The sequence below is a fragment of the Odocoileus virginianus genome, chromosome 17 (genome assembly GCF_023699985.2).
Source record: "Odocoileus virginianus isolate 20LAN1187 ecotype Illinois chromosome 17, Ovbor_1.2, whole genome shotgun sequence".
Lineage (NCBI taxonomy): Eukaryota > Metazoa > Chordata > Mammalia > Artiodactyla > Cervidae > Odocoileus > Odocoileus virginianus.
Genome location: NC_069690.1, coordinates 48,347,759 through 48,369,965, shown reverse-complemented (window position 1 = coordinate 48,369,965; position 22,207 = coordinate 48,347,759). Strand labels below are relative to the sequence as shown.

General features: G+C 42.4%; 1 protein-coding gene and 1 pseudogene across 1 annotated transcript in view; one reads left to right on the top strand and one right to left on the bottom strand.

Annotated features, from left to right (window-relative positions):
- PITPNC1 (phosphatidylinositol transfer protein cytoplasmic 1) overlaps nt 1-21,218 on the bottom strand; it is a 231,980-nt gene extending 210,762 nt beyond the window's left edge. The window contains exon 1 of the mRNA XM_070479761.1: nt 21,128-21,218. Within this exon, the coding sequence (XP_070335862.1) occupies nt 21,128-21,205 (78 nt within the window). The 5' untranslated portion in view covers nt 21,206-21,218. The remainder of the gene's footprint in view (nt 1-21,127) is intronic.
- Nucleotides 19,700-19,817, top strand: LOC139039220 (5S ribosomal RNA; annotated as a pseudogene).
- Nucleotides 21,219-22,207: the final 989 nt, after the last annotated feature.

Below are 22,207 nucleotides of genomic sequence, written 5' to 3'. Positions count from 1 at the left end.
ACTGTGAAGACTTACCTGGCGACTCAGATGATAAAGAATCTGCCTGCAATGCAGGAGACCTGGGTTTGATACCTGGGTGGGGAAGATGCCCTGGAGGAGGGCATGGCAACCCACTCCAGTATTCTTGCCTGGAGGATCCCATGGACAGAGGAGCCTGGCAGGCTACAGTCCACCGGGTCGCAAAGAGTCGGACACGACTGAGTGACTAACATGCAAGGAGACCAGAAGGGGCTTGTAGCCAAGCCAATGGGGCCAGATTTCACCTCTGAGACAATCAGAAATAAATGCGGAAGTAACATGATTGTTGTTGGTCTATTGGGAAGGTCACTGTCAGCTGTGTGCCTAACAGGCTGGCATGGGCTTTTGCAACAGACCAGAGCCAGGCTTAGGGTGATCGAGTGAAGTACAAAATTTACAGGGACACCAAAGAATTCAGCGATCCGGATGAATATTATTTTAATGCAATTTTCTTTTTCAGAAATCAAAATTAAAGCAAAAAAAAAAAAAAAAACCACGAGGGAAAACAAAATCCAAATTATAGGTAAAGACAGAATGTTGCTGTTTGTTTTACCACCCTGCCTTATTTGCAATGGAAAACACCACCCCACCTCCACAAGCCCCACCCTCCACCACGCTGGGTGGGTTTACAAAGGTGGACAATGATATAGGAAAAGACTGGATAACGTGAGGCTTTATATATAGTTGTATTTTTTTTTTTGTCGTTGTTGTGGAGCTTTTATTAACTTTTCCTGCTCGGTTCTCAATATGGGAGGATATTTTGATAAGTGGACACGGGGTGCACAGTTTTCTTTGCCTGAAGGTGCCTGTAAGAGCTTGGCAGGGCTCCGCCATAGACTGGGCAGTAAATGAGGACGGACAGCCCTGAGGCAAGAGCAAACACCCAGAGGGTGAAAGAGGAAGAGGCCGGATTCAAGCAACGTTTCTAGGGCAGAAATGAGAGAATGTACAAACACAGTAGGAATATAAGCCTAAAGGCTCAGCTGGAATATCATTTATTCTCCCTAACGACATCATAGACACTGCAGGGGCAAAAATTCCATTCTCCTAGCTTTTTCCATCATATTTTGTATCCTAGCTTTTTGTATCAACTCAATAAATTCCTATTAACTAATTAAGTGGAAAGAGGAGCTTAAGTCCAAAGCACACACCACTGAAGCCAGGAGTGTGTGGTTCTGTTTCGCAAACTGCCTCTCGCTGAAGAGAAGGGCACAGTGATGAATCCCCATTCATGATAACTAAGGCCACCCCCCAAAGTCTAACAAGCTTTCTGAGTGACACTCTCCTGTCATTCTCCCGTCTTTTTTGTATCCTTAGGACTAAGGAGGAGAGTAACTGAAATGAGGGCTCTGCTTCGTTGTCTCTGCAGCTATGATCAGATTAGAAGAAAGGCTGAAAAAATGGTTGGTTACACCTGGCTGGCACAATGGGAGAGAATGGATGGGGGGAGGGAGCTTTACAGTTTTCTATCAGAGAGTAACCAGATTCCCACGCCAACTTTCCTGCCCATGTGATTTTCACTTGCCCCATATTAGCTTCAGTCCTATGTTATGGAATATGGCTTCTTCTCTGTGGAGCAGATCAGAGGCTGTTCAGGATCATGGACACGTTATCTAGATAAATCACTAGGTGTGGAAATGCACTCAAGAGAGACTCAATGATGGAGGAGGTTTTAATAAATAGAAAGCTGCTATGAGACTTTCCTGGTGGCCCAGTGGTTAAGACTCTGTACTTCCACGCCTGAGCAAGTGGCTTTGATCCCTGGTAGGGGAGTTCCACAGGCCCAGAGCAGCCAGAATAAAAAAGCTGCTATCAAATCTAACTTCTGGATAGCTTTGAAAGGCTGACTTGCTCTGAGAGGGTGGTACAGAGATAGCAACTTGCTGCCCATGTCCCAGCCCAGGCAAAGAGCTATGACTAAACAGGAAACTGGTTACTTAGCTGTTGAACGGATGTATGAGCGTTCAAAGCACAGGCACTGGGCTATATTCTGAGACATCCTATAAAGTGAAAGCACAGCTGTGTTAACCCTGACAGATGTGTAAAAGACTTGTGTAAGAGGCAGGACCTGCTTGGGTTGCCTGAAGAACTGAATTCTCTGTGAATAACTATGAATTATTTCAAGCCATGGCTTAATGGCCATCTACCTTGCACCCAGTAGCTTCACAGATATAACTTTAAGCCATCCCAAAGTCCTGCAAAGAAAGCGCTATCTTTTTTCTACAAAAGGAAGCTCTGAGAGGTTGAGTCATGAGCCTGAGGACACAGAGCTGGTCCTAAAGGAACTAGAATTTAAACCCAGAGCAAAGCCAGGCTTAGACCAAGGAGAAACTTTTCCTTTTGAGCTCTTGGTAACTTACTTTCCGTTAGTGGGAGGTAAATAAGTTTGAGTTCACCAGTGCAGGGTCAGATCCTGCACTCAACATTTGGATATTTTATTCAGCATGGAATATTTTATATTAATGATGTTTTTATAATATATCAGATTAAAAATATTATTCATCATGATTACTGAGTTTGGGGGCTTCCCCTTCAATTTGGGGTCCCAGGGGCATGTCTCACTAGCCTCATCCTAGCTTTGGCTGCCCTCCAGGTTATGGGTGACCTATGATAACCTGAATGCAGCCTACAGACAGCTCTCATTTTAAGCAGACATATCCCCCTCCTCCAGCCTGCCTGATAAGTTTTACATTCAAAGGTATTGCCTACTGTGAAAGAGGTTTCCAGTGTTGTGGTTTTTTTTTTTACTTACTTGTTTGCTTCATTTTACTTCTTCCCTTTATCTTCTTTCTCTAGTCACCACTGACACGACTAGGATACTTACAACCAAGAAATGTGGCAAAACGTGATAAAATGGATAACAGGATGCAAAAAATTCTACACAGCCCATGAACATATTCAAATATACTCAAAAGGGAAGCACACACACATTATTATTAGAATAATGGCCTAAGGCCTCAGAGTATATTTATTTCTACAGGAAATTAGCTTCCATAAGGATCAGCTCTTCACACATCTGCCTCATAGAAGTGTCTCTGAGCCCTATTATCAGATACAAAATTAAATAAATATTATGAGCTGAAGCTGTGGGTTGTACTGGTAACTGGAGGGAGAAAAGTCATCCTTATTCTTTCTAAACTTTTGTTTCTACAATGTGGTACTGTAGTGACATAACACGAATATGAGGAGGATAAAGGCCTCGCCAACAGCAAACACAGCTGTTTTGAATCCTAGTCTGTATTTTTTTAATTAACTAAATACAGTGCTTGGTTTGTATTTTTTTTTTTTTAAATCAACATTAGGAAGCTCATCAATTACACAGAAGAGAAGCTGACATAGAAACTGACACTGTCCAGGTATTCATGCCTAACCAGTTCAGCATTTCAGCCCCGGTTTAAGTTAAAGAAGCATTCATTCAGGACCTGCTGTGTGTTCAGACAGGACCAGGAATTTGTATCACGAAGACAAAGGGCCAGGTTTCCTGGGAGAGGTGGATGCTCGGCCAGGGCATCACTACTTGGATCCGTGTTTTATGGAAGAGAGGCCAGTCCATTAGTTTAATTAAGAAAAAAAGAAAAAAGCTTGATCGATGTCCATGTACCCTTTCTACAGGACAGGCCAAGGGAAATTTATAGGAGCAGAGCGGGTAGGCCTCTGGCAGGATTACAATAAAATCAAATGTTTGTGTCCTGGAGTTTCCTCTCCTTTTTCAGCACTTTCAACCTCTGAACAAAACAAAACAAAAACAAATAGTAGCAATAAACCAGCAGCGGGACTGCTTTGTGTTGCTGGCATAGAGGATTATACTTCTGGATTGCTTCTCCAGTTCTCCCAACTTGACCCAGCTAATAAACATTTAAAAGGGAGGAAGGGAAAATTACCTATCAGCTCAGAAAATCAACGTTAAGGGTCCAGATTCTAAAATCCACACAGTCTATGCATTAGAGAGGTACTTAGGCCCTCACTCAGGAACTCGGTCCTCCTCATCCATATTCTAACACAGATTTTTAATTAATCTGGTATTTCAACCTGCAGGAGCTTAGAAGGCACACAGCAAAGGAGTGCCCACACACTGTCCACAGCTGCTTGTAATTATCACTGGGGCTATTTAATAACCTTCAGGGCAGACAAGGCCCTATTCGTTCACAGACAGACCTATTCATTCACTCACTCTTTCATTCATTCATTTAACCAGCCCTGCCTCCTCAGGGCTACTGACGCTCATTCGCGTTCCTGGTAATACCAGCCTCCCTGACGTTAAGGGAGGTTTACAGAGCTGCCAATGTTCCTGTGAGACTCCCACGATCTACCCCAGTGAAACCTCCGGAGAGATCAAAGACCCTTAGGAACCGCATTAGTTTCCTGTAGCAGCAATGAGACAGTACTACCAACGATGTCGCTTCAAGCAACAGAAATGCTCTCTCACGGCTCCTGCTTCCCTTGTGGCTTGGCTGGTAAAGAATCCGCCTGCAATGCTGGAGACCTGGGTTGGGAAGATCCCCTGGAGAAGGGAAAAGCTCCTATTCCAGTATTCTGGCCTGGAGAGTTCCATGGACTGTATAGTCCATGGGGTCGCAAAGAGTTGGACACAAGTGAGCGACTTTCACTTTCACGGCTCTGCAGGTAGAAGTCCAAAATCAAGGTGTCAGCAGGGCTACGCTCCCCCTGAAGGCCCTAGGGATGAATCCTTCCTGCCTCTTCCAGCGGCACCAGGAGATCCCTGTGGCTGCATATCCCCAATTTCTGCCTCCAGTTTCACAAGGCCATCTTTGTATCTGTGTCCTCTTTTCTTATAAGGACCCTGGTCATTCTATATCCAGAATGATTTCATCTCAAGGTTTTTAATTTCTTAACTGACTACATTTGCAAAAAACCCTATTTCCAAATAAGGTCACATTCTGAGGATTTGGACAAACACGAATCTTGAGGAGACTACTAGACTCCCACAGAAGGCTATCACTAAACTGATAACTGAGTATCCCACCTCCCCTGAAAGGCCATCACCATGAATCCCTGAACCTCAACATCCTTGAAGTCCAAGGATCCCTGGTTCCCTTTTATCCCCACTCCTCCTCTCGCCTTGACTTTCCACACATCAGAAAAGTGTTAGCTGCTTAGTCGTGTCCAACTCTTTGCAACCCCCTGGACGGTAGCCCACCAGGCTCCTAGGTCCGTGGAATTCTCCAGGTAAGAATACTGGAGTAGGTTGCCATTCCCTTCTCCAGGGGATTTTCCCAACCCAGGGATTGAACCTGGGTCTCCTGCATTGCAGACAGATTCTTTACCACTGAGCCACCAGGGAAGCCCTCCACACATCAGAGACAGAAATCAAATCATGTCACTCCCCTGTTTATAACTCTCAGTGGCTCCCTCAGTAAGAAGGCAACATCCCAAGCTCCTGGCCAGGCCCCCGAAGCCCTCTATGGTCTGCCCTCTGCCTCGGTCTGCTCCATCTCCTCGGAGAAGCAGGTTCTGTTCTGAGCCCCAACAGCAGTGCCACCTGTGGTCCTGGCCCCTCTGCCCCGCGCTGACAGCACCCACACCCAGTCTGTGCCGTCCTTCTGCTGCCCATCAGCCTCTTTGCTGCATCTTCTCACGCAGCTAGGTGGTCCCCCTGCCCTGGGCTGGCCGGCCCTCTGATGATGCACCTGCCTGCAAGCTTGGTGGCTCATAGCAGCCACCAGACACTCCCATGTGGCGTCACCCACGTGTCCAGACCTGCTTCCGCAGCTGCAGCTAAGTCCTTTGCCTTCCCTACTGCACACTTGTCATTCTGTCTCCTCTCTAGATCTGGCTTCCGTTGGTCTGGCTCAAGCAAGGAGGAGACAGGAAGACTATAAAAAGCAGGAGAGGGAGAACCATTTAGTGCAGAAGCAACTGGCTCTTTTGCCAAGTATCTGCGAGGCTTCTTCCCGTGATTCATGCAGGTCTCTGCTCAGATGTCATCTCATCAAAGGCCTTCCCCATCACTTTTCCCATCGCCACGCCCTGCTCCTTTATCCTGCCTTTTTAAAGTCTCTACCTGACATTGTATTTGTATGTTTATACATTATCACCCAAAAAGCCGACTCATTGGAAAAGGCCCTGATGCCGGGAAAGATTGAAGGCAAAAGGAGAAGAGGGTGGCAGAGGATGAGATGGTTGTTTAGATAGCATCACCGATTCAACAGACATGAATCAGAGCAAACTCCAGGAGATCACGGACGACAGAAGAGCCGGGCGTGCTGTAGTCCACGGGGTCGCAAAAAGTTGGACACGACTTAGCAACTGAACAACAGCAACATTATTATCTGGGTCCTCCCATGCAGAAGGCAGGAAGTTTCTAGTGGTGCCAGGCATTCCGTGACTTGTGACTGCACATCCCTAGTGCCCAGAGCAGTATCTGGCACAAAATAACTACTCAGTAAATAGTGGTAAGCTAAATGAGAACAATAGTACCATAGAACTGAAATCCATAGGATACACTGTAACTGCTGACCTTTACAACAGATCTCTCAAGCAATCAAGGCAGAAAAGTATTTATTTTTTTCTTCGGATTAAATGAGATGTTCCGGAAGTCTTTAACAAAGTTTCTAGAACATAGCAAGCCCAGCAAAATGTTAGCTATTATGATAGAAAATATTCTAGAAAAATGTATATGATTTTGTTAAACCTTCCTTATCAGGCACACCCAGCTTGTTTCCTGAGAGTTTCAGACAGCTAGAACTTTCCTGGAGGGTTAATCCATTGGGGAAATACAGGGGTGTGGTTGGTACCACCAGAAACTGAAAATATCTGAGCCAAACAGAGGACATTTTAAATATAGGTATTGCTGATGAAATAAACATACAGCCCATTGTCCAAAAAAAGTCACCACTTTAAAAGATAAATGAAGAAAAGCTTTCACACTGATTCACGTGGAGCTTTTGAAGACATAAAATGTGTGGAAATGTGTGAATTATGCATTTCTCGGGATATATGCTTTTAAGATTAGTAAGGGACAAATCTACATTAGTATTCAAGGCCACAGAAACCAGTCTGTTTTACAAATTACCATGTAATTAAACAGAAGGCTCACAAGATCTATTTTAAGCACATCCTTCCCTTAGTCTTAGTATTCCGCTCACCATCTAAGTCCCTCTAGCCAAAACCACAACTTAAAAACTGCAAGCTCACGGCACTGTCAAGGAATATTTTCTAACTGTCCCCTAAAACTGCCAGACGAGTCATGTTCCTGTCATGAATAACGGTATCAAGAGGTTGACAGGAGGTTAAAGATGGGAAAAAATATAGTAAGAAGGGTAAAGTTTGAGGGTGAGACAAGACAGGAAACGTTAAAAAAAAAAAAGTGTTGTTTATATTAATGATAGTTAAAGGGGCAGTTCATCATAAAGTAGAAACATCTAATGAACGTCTTTAAACCTCCCAAGTTTTTTCACAGTACAGAGCAGCAGAAAGAGTTAATGGTCCTGAGATGTTACCATTTATAAACTCCCCTGCATCTGAAAGGGTCTTAAACTCTATATAAATCATATCTTTACACCTGTGAAAGGTACTTCTTTTACAGGTGAGCAGAAATGGGGTTCAGATCAGAAAAGTTAAGTGATTTGCTCCCAAGTAGTGGGGACGCAGAGCTGCACTGTGTTTGTTCCAAAGTGGGACTCTTGGCTGCACTGATAATAATTCCTCAGTGATTCCCAAGTGCTCCTGCGTCACCAAGTTTGCACAGGTTCAATGCCAAAGGGAAAAAAACGAAGCCAGTGTAGTCTGTTCTCATAGGGCTAAATTTACTCACTGGTTAAATCCTGAAATCGTTGCATGTTCAAACATACTCCCACAAAATAAAGGACATTTCGACATGAAAATTTCCCCCAATCATAAAAAAACAAATTTTAACATGAAAAATTAATGAAAAGAATAGCAGAAGTTTTTAAAATAGCCTTACTCTGCAACATAAAAAGTTGATCTTGCATCAAGTGCCAAAATTTCTTTTGAAATTTTACTGACCCATGAAATAAAAGACTAGCACTATTGCACAATAGTCAGTATTTTTCATTTTACCCATCAGGGGTTTATGAGGTCATTTTAGTTGGTCAATACCTGCACTCTTTCTGTGTCAATAAAATAGAATAAAAAATTGAAAACACCAGGAAATAAGGACAGGTAGCACAAAGGTTAATGAATGCTTCATGAAATGCTTGTTTTAATTGTGTACACAAATGCATGTTTGTACTGAGTCAGGATGTAAATTTTACTTCTTACTGGGGGTCCCAATCAAAAAAATTTTGAAAGCCTTTGTACTGTTTTTCTTAGAGTAATGCATATTATTTATTGAACATTTGTAAAACAGAAAAATTGTATAAGAAGAAAGTTTAAAATCATCTATAATTCCATCACTCACAAATGACTATAATTAACAGCTTTATCTCCTAAGCATGTTTCTATATTACCCAAACACTAGCTGGACACACAAACACTAACTATGCCTAAGTCCTCTAACATGGCACCATGATTTAAAGAGAAGCCTGATCCTCGATGGCTTTGTGCCACAAATGAGGCAGAACACACATTTTTTGTTTTTATTTTGGCTGCAACATGTGACTTGTGGGATCTTAAGTTCCCCAACCAGGGATAGAACTAGGGCCCATGGGAGTGAAAGCAGCCAGTCCTAACCACTGGAGCACCAGGGAATTCTGGGGAGAGGGGAAATACTCTTAAACAAGATGAACTAGTGCGATTTGGGATGCTGAGGCTGAGGCATCTATCAGTCTCTGTGATTACATCGATTGATAAGAGGGAATTGATTTCTATCTACCTGCTCACGGAAGGAATGCAATCTTCCACCTTAAGTGAAAGTCACTCAGTTGTGTCTGACTCTGCGACCCCATGGACCTTCCAGGCCAGAATACTGGAGTGGGTAGCCGTTCCCTTCTCCAAGGGATCTTCCCAACCCAGGGATCGAACCCAGGTCTCCCGCATTGCAGGAGGATTCTTTACCATCTGAGCCACCAGGGAAGCCCAAGAATACTGGAGTGGGTAGCCTATCCCTTCTCCAGTGGATTTTCGGGACCCAGGAATCGAACCAGGGTCTCCCACATTGCAGGTGGATTCTTTACCAACTGAGCTATCAGGGGTAATCTTCTACCTTAAAAGTCAGCATTTGACCCCACCATGAACATTTTCAACAAAGATTCAATCAAAGCACATTATATATTTGCTTGGAATTTTGCTTCCAAGTGTTAAATATGGTATATTTTTAGCCTTGGGAGTGATGGAATTTGTGTTAACAGGTCGTGGTGAGAATAATCAGTTCACAGCCAAGCTCCGGGTGCAGCCAGTGTTCACGTGCAATAGAGGATGACTTTGAAAATCCGGCAAACCTGGCTCACACGCTCTTGTGAGAGAAATCGGAGGTTTTAATAGTGAGAGACTATAAATTGTGGGAAAGCAGTAATGTAGCCAGGATCTCACAGTGCCACAAAGCCTTAGGTATTAACGTGAACTATGATCAGAAGAATTTCTCCCGGTGGGAATCAAGACTGGGAGAGTAGTCTGGTATGGCACCTCCAGAGTGGACCTCATGCTTGCATCTGCTACAAAGAAGAGACACCCGGAACAGGGTGCTGAAAACGTCCCTGGCAAGTAAAAGTGAACTTCACCATGAATAGGAATTCCAACATCACCAATTAATTTGTCTCCTATCAAACATGAGTGTCCTTAACAAGTAATGAAAATGAGGAATCCAATTTTGAGGCAATAAATGTGGACTGTTTAAATAAAAACTAAGTACGTTGTAAGAAAACACTGTGATACATCAATAAGGAAACTCTAAACACAAATTTATATTCAAATGAGTTTTTTACTCCAAAGGGTAATTTTCACACTCACAAGGTTACAGGAAGTTTATGATGATCTATGAAGATGTTAGCGAACCAGGGGTGGCAGGCCAATGGCCTATTTGGTAAATAAAGTTTTATTAAAACACAGTCACACTCATCCCTCTTACCTACTGTTTATGGCTACTTTTGAGCTATGACAGCAGCACTGAAGGATTGTGCCAGAGACCTCGCGGCCTGCAAAGTAAAAAAAAAAAAAAAAAAAAAGCTACTCACTGGCCCTTTAAGAAGAAGTTTGCCTAATGTCAGAAATTCTGGTGAAGCAATGCAGGTTTTGAATAAGCTGTGGCCAGTTGTGAGGGCCTGATCCTCCTGCACAATGAACTAGTGATCCTTCTTTCTCTCCAGAGGTCATTTATTAAAGGGCATATAAATAGCTGTAAAACATATCAGGAACACCAGTGGGGTTTAGATTGGTGTTAAAACCAATTTCAGAGAAGTGTGACTTTCAGGGTTGCAAGGAACCTACTCAAAACCTCTTCTGTGAAACTGATCCGGATGTTTCAGCCCAGAGTCCAAATAAGGACCAAGACACTCAAGAAGGAACATTACGTCTCTGCATGTGAGACTCCGACAATATCTTCCTTCCAGGCTGGAGGATACCAATCTGGAGCCTGCTTTTGAAGGCACTGTGAAACATTCTTCGTTTCTTTAACAACTTTCTTTCATTTGTCCTTAACCCCAGAACCACGTAACCCTGTAAGTTGAAAGTACTAGTGACCATATTTCACCAGCTCTCTATATCAAACCCATATGCTCACCTTTAGAAAAGAAAGCCATGCCCACTGATTGGGGTCAGGGTGCTCCAGGGGAATATTACCTCCCCCAGGCAAAGCCCTACAAGATGATGGAGAGTATTTCTGCAATCCATCATGACTCTTCAATCTGTCAGAAGAAAGACCTTTATTCAACTTGTATTGCTTGATTTGAAAGCCAAACTCAAAATCTCAATGCCGTCCTGACAATATTCCTATTAAATAAAATCCTCCCATGTTGTTGGGAGCTTTTAAATCAATCTGCCACAAAAAGCTTCTGAACAAGTTAATAACACAGACGCTGACTCACTCTCTCTAGCAGGCACTCCTCCACGAAGAATCAATGGACTTTGTTCAATCTATCAAAACAGTTAGCAGTTGAGCAGTAAAACAATTAAAACGCAGCTCTTCTTTGTATTCTTTCTCATTTAAAAAAAAAAAAAGGCAAGGATGCTGAAGTCTTGGGAGCAAAGACAGAGCTGCTGAGTTCAAATCAGAGCTTCATTCCTTAGAGCAGAGCTCACATTTACTAAGTGCTCAGGACACAGAAGGCATTGAGGCACGTCCACACGACCACTCTTTCTCAGTCCACTTTTTTATTTATATTTATTTATTTGTGTTTATTATGGAAGCAGAGTTGATTTACAATGTTCAGGTGTTAATTTCAGGTGCACAAAAAACTGATTTCTTTATATATATTTTTTATAGATATATATTCTTTTTCAGAATTTTTTTTCCATTACAGGTTATTACAAGATAATGAATACAGTTCCTTGTCTCAGCCCACCTTTTTGAAGTTTCTTTTTAATTTTTAAAAAATTTTATTGAAGTATAGTTGATTTACAGTGTTGTGTTAGTTTCAGGTGTACAGTGAAGTGAATCAGTTATACATGTATCTACTCTTTCTAAGATTATTTTCTCATATAAGTTATTAAAGAACATCAAGTAAAGTTCCCTGTGCCCACCTTTAAAAATGAGCACACTGAAGCTCAGAGGGTTGAAGTGACTTGTCCAAGGTCAAGCACCTAGTAAGAAGTGGCAGAACTGGGATCTAAACTCAGTCTGAAGCCTTATTTGTTGTTTTGTTTGTTTGTTTGTTTTGGCCTCACCACATGGAGTGCAGGCTCTCAGTTCCCCGACCAGGGATAGAACCTTCACTCTCTCTACTGGAAGTGTAGATGCTTAACCATTGGACTTCCAGAGAAATCCCCTTATTTTGTTTTGTTTTCTCCTTCCAACTCTATGTAATGGTAGCTGGACACTGCCAAAGGTCTATGAGCTCCTCTCTTCCCAGGACAGGCCAGGGGACATGCTGTTTTGTTTTTTTCTCTGCCTCTCCTTTGTCTTTCGAAGCATATATCGGTACAGCCTTTCTTCAGATGATTTGTTTTAAGCCTTCTTCATTACATTCACAAGTGAGTCATACTTCCTGCAAGTTACACCAGCTCACCTTTCTGGGTTCCAAGCGTTCACAGATATTAAGCTCATCTCTCATACTGTGAATCTTAACTTCAATTTGAGGTCATTTCCTGTTGGCCTCGTGTATCATCGATATGTGGAATTCGCCACTCAATATTATCTCTGGAAGGTCTCTAATTGCCTTGGCCTTACTAGACTATGATTCCCATCAAGGAAGGATTTGCTGGCTCACTCACCTCTGTATTTCCAGACCTTGATAAATACTGACTAGATCAATGGACAGTGTAACACTGCCACATTTCAAGGCAGTAGGGAAACTAAGGCACAGGAAGATTAAGATAGCTTCTCTAAGGTCACAAAAAGAGTGGTACTTCACATAAGGCGATTTAAGAACCGCCATAACCTGGATGAGGTGACATCTGTTAGAGCAAGCTGGTTTTCCCCCTAACATCATACTACACACTACACAAAGAGGTTAGGAATAACATAAATGGATTTTGAAAGCTACCATCCTCTTTTCTCAAGTCTTTGGCACCAAGATAAGAAGGCTTTCGATCTTATATACAGGCTGTATGTGTGAATGCATCCAACACAGGGTGAAAAACTAACAGTTCTTTTGCCACCTGCCAAGTCTTCACCAGTGCCATAAAGAAGAAAGCCCACGCTCAGCCTGCCTGGAAGAGAAGAAGCCAAGGAGGGGTGTGCAGAGGTCTCCCAAAGGGCCGTTTTCCCCTTTGTACCCAGAAAGACCTTAAAAGAGCCCTAGCCAAAGAGACTGGAGCTGAACATGTTCTAGTTAACATCATGGATAATGCATTATTCATGGATGATAAAATTCTAATCATTGGGATAAGAATGGGCACCCACATAAGGCATTTCTGATCTTCCTTCAGCTACATACAGACTACATAAATGAAGGATTACTGATTTTTTTTCCCTGCAGGCACGTGTGATCCTAGTTCCCCCACCAGGGATTGAACACATACCCCCTGCATTGGAAGCAGAGTCTTAACCACTGGACTAACAGGGAAGCCCCGAGGACTACTGATTTGATTAGAAGAAATATTGGAAAATATGTCTGAATATTAAGGCACTAAGTGCTTCTCTGGGGAGAAAATATATTAAATGTTAGGAAATGTGATGGAAATAAAAATACAAGTAGAAAATTGAACGGATTCATGTCGTGGGTCTCCAAGAATGTAGAAATCTGGCTACACATTGAGATTTTTTTGCTCCGTTGCTTCTGGCTGCATTCAGAGGCATGCTGACAGGCCATGACTTAATAATTCCTGAGAATTTTCCTTTGAAGGTTTTCAAATCACATTTAATACAAAGCATGCCATTAAAAAAGACTCACTGATCACTGATCAATAAAATATATTCCTTTCCACGGAGTGCCTTTTTATAGCTCCAATGTGAAAAGCATTGCTTTCCTGCTACCCCCTTGGGGATCAAAGGCAGACTGATGTCAAGCGCTCAGAGCACAAAGGGAAAAAAGGCCTCTGATAGCTTGGTGCTTCATGTACAGCCAGAGGTGGATCATTCTGGTATAAAAGGATTTTTTTTTTTTTAATGAGTCCATTGACTCTGTAATGGAGGAAAAAATAGGGTCTTCCCTTTCTCAGAATTCTCCTGATCCCATATTAAGATCAAAACTAGAAAGTATCCCAAATAAGGATGAAAGACTGGCTTCACTCTTAGCTCTAAAGCATGTACTGAATCGACAAAACTTGAGACAAGGACGCAGAGAAGGATCCACAAGTCTGGCACGGCAACCTGAGATGATGTTTGCTGGATATAAATCTGTCTTTCCTAGGAAATACACCCTATCTACGCTCTAAGAATTAGGAAACTTCTAGAATCTGTGCCAGTGAAGCAGAGCTGACTGACCAAGTTGGAGAAGTGTCTACCTCTCCACAACATGTAGCTATCTTCTCCCTCACCCTTTGCACCTGCTGCCTGTCTTTTCCCACCTCCTGTTGCCATCTTTCTTTTTAAAAAATATTTATTTATTTTTATTTGTTTATTTGGCTACACCAGATCTTAGTTGTGGCAAGTGGAATCTTCAGCTGTGCACACAAACTCTCAGTTATGGCATGTAGGGTTTACTTCCCTGACCAGGGATCGAACCCAGGCACCCTGCATTTGGAGCATGGAGGCTAAGCCACCCAGGAAGACCCTGACAACTTTCTTGCTTCCACCTTTTTCCTCTCCTTTTCTCCTTCTTCCTCAAAGCAAGGTTTTATTCGTGGTTACAAGTCACAGTAAAGTCTCTGCTTAAATTTACTGACTTATCAATCTAGTGTTAATCTGGGCAAAGAGGGTGCTGTCCTCTGCTCCTTACCGATCAGCTGGCATAAAAAGAACAGGTTACTCAGTAATGCCAAGCTAGACCCAAGTAGCATGAAGTTCTCATAGGCTGATGACCTCCGAACGCAACCCAGGGCTTCAGTCAGGCCTGTTTTCTCTGGTCAAAGGCATTCATTTTCATCATGCTTATATTAAGCAGAGTTCCGAAAATGACTGCCATCCCTGCTTGCTGATATCTTTCACTTTTGCTTCCTCCTCCTCCAGAAAGACTGTTTCACGGAATATGCAGAAATCTGCCTACCTAGCCAAAGAATGAAAAATGTGATGCTCTTGTGATAGGAACCTTTTTCACGAAACACTGAAATCCCATTTCCCTGCATTGTAATTTCTAGGTCATTACTTACTAGGCAAAGTTAGAATATTCCATTTAAATGTAAAATTGTCTTCTCTAGGAACAGCAGAGCAGTGCTGCCATAAACAACCAATTGAACAAGCTAGAAATTTAGTCTCTAATAAAAATAGGTATGGGCTTCCCTTGGTGGCTCAGACAGTAAAGAATCCGCCTACAATGCTGGAGATCTGGGTTCGATCCCTGGGTTGGGAAGATTCCCTGGAGAAGGGAATGGCTAACCCACTCCAATATTCTTGCCTGGAGAATCCCATGGACAGAGGAGCCTGATGGGCTACAGTCCATGAGGGTGCAAAATAGGTATGGGGGGCTTTAGAATAGTCTACAACAAGGTAATAAACAGATCTTAATCTACTACCCTATCATCCCCTGATAATGAGGTTATGTGCTTGGTAGCCTTAAGATTCAAATCATCTCTTGGTGAGATTTATCACACGCACTTCCCAAGGGAAGAATACCCTAATATGTTGCCTCTTTCCATTGACCAAGCTGTATGTAACTGCTCCATACCTACAGGAAACCAGAAAGAACTTTTCACAGTACCGAGTACAAAAGTATGCTCTCAGCAGGACAGCTGATGAGAAGCTATTTTGAAAGTGTACAAATGGGCTTCCCTGGTGGTCCAGTGGTTAAGAATCCACCCTGCAATGCAGGGGACACAGGTTCAATCCCTGGTCCAGGAAGATCTCACATGCTGCAGAGCAACCAAGTCTGTGACCACAACTACTGAGCCAGGGCTTTAGAGCCAGTGAGCTGACACTCCTGAGCCCGTGTGCCACGACTGCTGAAGCCTGAGTGCCCTAAGAGCTCCTGCTCTGCGACAAGAGAAGCCCCTCAGTGAGAAGCCTGCGCACCGCAACTGGAGAAAGCTCACGCAGCAATGAAGACCCAGCACAGCCATAAATAATTAAAATTTTAAAAGAGTGTGGTGCAGCAAAAACTGAACTTTCCACATATTCATGCTCACGCTCAGTCACCTCTGACTCTTTGTGACCCCCTGGACTGTAGCCCACAAGGCTCCTCTGTCCATGGAATTCTCCAAGGCAAGAATGCTGGAGTGGGTAGCCAAGGCTTTCTCCAGGGGATTTTCCCGATTCAGGGATCAAACCCAGGTCTCCTGCATTGCAGGCAGATTCTTCACTATCTAAGCCATTTTCAAATACGGTAGGACCCTATCCAGGTATATCAGCATCCTGTACCAAGAGGCAAGGGGCTGAAGAATCTAGGCAGAAATATACTGTTATCTCGCCCAACTCCCATGACTGTTTTGTTTTCCCTAGGTTTAAGTTATCTATAGCTGCAACCATAGGTTCTTAATCTGACAGTGACTGAAATTATACAAAATTTCATTATAAATAAAATAGCATTCATAAGAACAATGAAAAGGGGTGCACACTTACACGCAGAAAAAGACAAAGCATTATTTGGAAAGTTAAATGAGTGTTTTAGTTAGTACCTGTGTTCCTAAGAGTCCAGTCACTGTCATGCTATTTTACATATTAAACATACATGACACAGATATTGGTGTGCCTTCAATTCTGCAATCATTCTTCAACACACAAATGAGAGCAAAGAATAGCAGTACATTTTTACACATAAGTATAAAAAACATTCAGGCTTGTTTTTCAGGCAAGAGTGATTTTTAAAAGTCAGTGTTTTCCATCCAAAAGACGTGACTATTGCGTATTTATCCTATCTAAGTTGGGACTTTATCATTTTCAACCAAAGTTCCTGGAAAATCATTCAGAAGAAAGAAGAGGACAACATGATCTTCAAAAAATGTTATAAATCTTCAAAGAGAATAAAGTTTGAATGAATTTCTGGGTCTGAAAAGATGTAACATTTTAGATTTCATTTATTAAGGGCCTTGTGAGGCCATTACATAACCATGTTCATAGAACTGTAATAGCCAACATTTCATTAGCTCTGATTTTTCAAGAGAGCCAAGGCAATAAAAAGAAGAGATATTAAAAGTTAGCTACATAGTCATTGGGGGACCATAATTAGTTTGATTTGGTCAAAGGATACGACAGGGGCAGAAGATGAGGCTGAGAGAAGTCTGCCTGGAGGACTTGAAATGTCATGCAAAAAGGCTTAAACTCACTGTAAAAGAGGGTGTGTTGACCACAGGGATTCGGAGAAGAATGAGACGTGAGTCTTGGTATTAAGAAACTTCGTATCTAATGGAAGTGACACCCAGAGAGGTTCCTGAGCTAAAGAAAAGCAAGAAATGGAAATCCACTTGTGGTCCAGTGGTTAAGACTCCGTGCTTCCAATACAAGGCCTGTAGGTGCAATCCCTGATCAGGGAATTAAGATTCCCACGTTCCCAGCAGCCAAAAGAAAAAAGGAAACAGAAAGGTAGGAGAGAAATGAATTATGGCTGAGGAGACAGGAAACCTCTGAGAATGTGGCATCCCATCTGACCCGAGGGGAAGGTAAAATTTTGATAGCAGTGGATGGCAACAAAAGAGCATAGTAGATGGGGAGGCCGGGCAAAGACTGGGAGTCCGAAACACATAGAGGAGAGCTAGAAAACGATGAGAATTTCAATTTGGCTGTACGTGAAGATGCCCCGGAAGCACCCTACAGAAAGAGGTTCCCCTCTGCCCGTGGTTCTCTATTGCACAGCATTCCTCGTGACCTGTCATTATTCCTAGCCATTTGTGTTTCTTTCCTGTGGTTTGCTCTCTCTAACTCCAGGCCAGGGAGTGGTAAAGAACAAGATAGCAAATATTTTAGCATGCAGACGCTGTCATGACTATTATACTCTGCCATTGTAGCAAGAAAGTGGCTATAGACAGCGTGCTAGCAAAGCAATGCGACTGTGTTCCCATAAAACTTTATTGATAAAAAAAAAATTGACCCACAGAATGTAGTTTGCAGACCTCTGCTCTCAACTGCACGGCAGCTGACAAGGGCTGGGGCTGTCTATATACAGAGCCTGGTGTGGCAGGCAATGAATGTGTGAATGAGAAGACAACTAATAGGGCTGTAAAGTTGAGTTGAGAGTCCATCCGACAAGGATATTTGCTAGGGAGTTCGGACTTATTATTCAAATTAATGCGACAACCTTCAAGGTGGTCTGGGTTTATTTATTTGGTTGCGCCGGGTCTTAGTTGTAGCATGTGGAATCTAGTTCCCTGAACAGGGATTGAACCCAGGCCCCCTGCATTGAGAGCTTGGGGTCTGAGCCTCTGGATCACCAGGGAAGTCCTGAGGGTCTCTTTTATAAACATGCTAATCCCACTCATGACACAAATCTAGCCTCACAACCTAATCACCTCTCAAAAACCCCATTTCTAAATACCATCACATTGGGGATTAGGTTTCAACATATGAATTTGGGAGGGACATAATCATTCAGTCTATAACACTAGGCATAAGATCAACTTATTCCTGAGATCAAGTTGCCTCCTTATATTAGAGTTTCAGTTTCTGGAATACAAGGTCTGATGAGCTACTCGAGTGCCCCTAGGGTTGGGGCATTTTACCAATCTCCTCTTCCCTCACTCCTGCTTTGTAACTGACATCCTGTCCCTAAGTCCCACTCTGACTTGGAGCACTTTCCCACATGTTTCTCTGATGCTGCCAGGTAAGCTGCCTGCATCTTCCATCTGTCTGCCTTCCAAAGGCCTTTCTTCACCTTCTACATGGCTATCCCTGTTGACACCCGTCTACCTGGGCCACACTGGTGGTCCAGTATAGAGCCTGTTGTGTTTTCCAGGTGTAACTCCCTGTAATCACAAGCAGAGAACATTTCCATCTCCTTCAAGGTTCTAGGTACCACCGACTCAACTTTGTCAGTCAACTCTTTCACATAATGCTATAGGATGAGATAGGGTATGTTTCTCATCAACATGGACACAATTTGGTCTTAGCGTAGCTATTCTGCACTATTATGTGGGCTCTAAGAAAGGGAAGCCTCCCTCCTCTACCCTTGGTTCCCTGATTCTGCCAACTGCTACACTATCGTAGCTCCAGACCCTGTGTAAGAGAGTAATAATAGGTTGGTGCGATGTTGCTTTAACAAACAAACACACACCCTTATTTACTACTAGCAAAAGCATCATCATCTCAACCAGCTAAAGATCTGTTTAAGCCTCACACTAGTATTTACAAATTTATAGAGATACTTTGGATACTCAGTTCTCCAGCTATTGGCCTTCTGCTTGTTTAATACAATTCTTGCTAATAAAATATCAGAAGCCTAAGAGGCAAATCCCACTTGCAAATTTTACTACTTCTTCCCTTTAGGTAATGACTTTTCAAAGAGACACTGAACAAATAGACCATTTAAAAACTGAATTTTCTCAAATGTAAACTATTCTACATTGCTCATGGGAACATAAATATTACAATTACTTTGGGGAAACATGTGCACAATTCTACACTCCTAAGCATATTCCCCAGAAAGACTCTCACAAGTGGGAAGTAAAACACACGCTCAAGTATGTTCCCAGCCACAGTATTCAGAAAAGCAAAACTTTGGAAACAACCCACTGTGCATGGATTGAAGAATGAATTAAATACAGTATGGCAGATTCACATGAAGGATACTATACAGCCATAAGGGCTTAGCTTCCCAGGTGACGCAGTGGTAAAGAATCCAGCTGCCAGAGCAGGTGACACGGGTTTGATCCCTGGGTCAGGAAGATCCCCAGGAGATGGAAATGGCAAACCACTCCAGTACTCTTGCCTGGAGAATCCCATGTGCAGAGGAGCCTGGCAGGCTATGATCCATGGGGTTGCAGAGTCAGACAAATTTAGCAACTCAGCAGCAGCAGCAGCATACAGCCATAAAAACGAACAAATCAGGGCCATGGGTTTCAATCTCAGGATCAAAATGTTGAGTAAAAAAGATTGAGTTCTGCCATAGAAGGAGGAAAAGAGTCTTTTCAAAAATGATGCTGAGTCTATGGCCATACCACCATGAATACACCCAACCTCATCAGATCTTGGAAGTGAAGCAGGATCAGGCCTGGGAAGTCATTGGATGGGAGACCACCTGGGAATACTGGTGCTGTAGGCTTTTAAAAAATGATGCTGCAACAAAATGGGTATCCACACACAAAAGAATGAATTTAGATCATTACTCTATATCACATTAAAAAATCTGGCTCAGACGGTCATGAATCTGCCCGTGATGCAGGAGACCCAGGTTTGACCCATGAGTCAGGAAGACCCCCTGGAAAAGGGAATGACTACCCTCTCCAGTACTCTTGCCTGGAGAATTCCATGGACCGAGGAGTCTGGTGGGCTATGCCCATGGAATCGCAAAGAGTCGGACGCGACTGACACTTTCACTTAACTTCATATTCAAAAATCTACTCAAAATGGACCAAAGACCTGAATGTAAGAGCTTAAATGATAAAACTCTTAGAAGAAAACATAAGTATAAATCTTTGTGATGTTGGATTAGGGAATGATTTCTTAAATATTACACCAAAAGTACAAGAAATTAAAGAAAAAGTAGATACTTTCAACTTAATAAAAATTTAAAACTGTTGCACTTCAAAGGACGTTATCAAGAAAGTGAAAAAGCAACCCACAGAATGTGAGAATATTTTTGCAAATCATGTTACCTGATAAGGGTCTAACATCCAGAATACAAAAAGAACTCTTAGAACTCAACAATAAAAAGATGATGTAACCTGAATAGAAATTTCTCCAAAGATATCCAAATAGCCAACAGGCCCATGGAAAGATGTCCAGTATTACTCGTCATTAAGGAAATGCAAATCCAAACCACGCTGAGCTCTGACTGCACACCCACTAAGGATGGCTAGAATAAAGAAGACAGAAAGTAGGACCTTCCCTAGTGGTCCAGTGGCTAAGAATTTGCCTTGCAATGCAGGGGACATGGGTTCCATCGCTGTTTGAGGAAATAAGATCCCACTTCCATGAAGCAATTAAGCCTCTACGGTGCAACTACTGAGCCGGAGCACCACAACTGAAGTTCACGAGCCCCAACAAAAGAGCCCACATGCAGAAAGCAAGACCCTACACAGCCAAATAAATAAATATTTTTAAAAATTATTTTTTAAAAAAGAAAATAACAAGTGTTGGCCAGGATTCGGAGAATCTAGAACACTCATACACAACTGGTGGGAATGTAAAATAGAGCATCAGCTGTGGAAAACACTCTAGCAGTTCCTCAATAAGTTAAAAAGACTTTCCATAAGACCCAGCAATTCCACCTCTAGGTGTATTTATCCAGCAGAACGGAAACTGTGGAAACAATCCAAAGGTCCATCAACTGATAACTGTAAAAGCAAAATGTGATATATCCCTACAATGAAGTAATATTCAGCTATAAAAAAGAATGAAGTACTGACTCACACGACATGGAGGAATCTTGAAAATGCCATGCTGAGGGAAAGAAGCTGACACAGAGAGCCATGTATTGCATGATTCCATCTATATGAAATGTCTGAAACATGCAAATCTGTAAAGATAGAAAGTGGATCAGTGGTTGCCAAGGGCTGGGGAGGTGATTATCAGTGAGTACAGGGTTGCTTTTTGAGTGGTAGAAATGTTCTGGAATAAGAGCAGTGATGGCCATACAATTTTGTGAATACACTAAAACTGCTGATCTGTACACTTACTTATAAGAATGAAGTCTATGTTATATGAATTATATTTCAAGACAAAAAGTTAACAGAGAAAAACCCCAGCAAGCTGTTAAAGACTACCTCCTCTGGGATGCCACGTATATAGAGAGCCTGGGATCAGTTGGGGGCACATAGAGGGCTAAATGAACTTATCATTCTACTTATTAAACTGGGCAAATGAGTGGATAGGTGTATTGCTTCATAACTATTCAATAAAAAGCAAAACATTTAAAAGAGCAATTAATATACCTTTCTCCTGTTTTTCAAACCACAATCAACACAAAAATTGGATCTGAATTTATTTTTTAACTGGTGGATAATTGCTTTACAATATTGTGTTGGCTTCTGCCACACAACAACATGAATCAGCCATAGGTATACACACGTCCCCTCTCTTGACCCTCCTTCCCCCCTCCCAGTTCATTCCATGCCTCTAGGTTGTCACAGAGCACCGGATTTGAGCTCCCTGCATCATACAACAAATTCCCACTGGTTATCCATTTTACGTAGGGTAAAGTATATGTTTAAATGCTACTCTCCCAATTCATCCCAGCATCGGCAGATGAATGGATAAAGAGGCTGTGGTACATACATCTGATGGAATACTACTCAGCCATAAAAAGGAACACATTTGAATCAGTTTTAATGAGGTGGATGACTCTAGAGCCTATTATACAGAGTGAAGTAAGACAGAGAAAAGCAAATATCATATTAATACACATATATGGAATCTAGAAGGGTCGTATTGATGCGCCTATTTGCAGGGCAGCAATGAAGATGCTTCCCCGGTGGCTCAGATGGTAAAGAA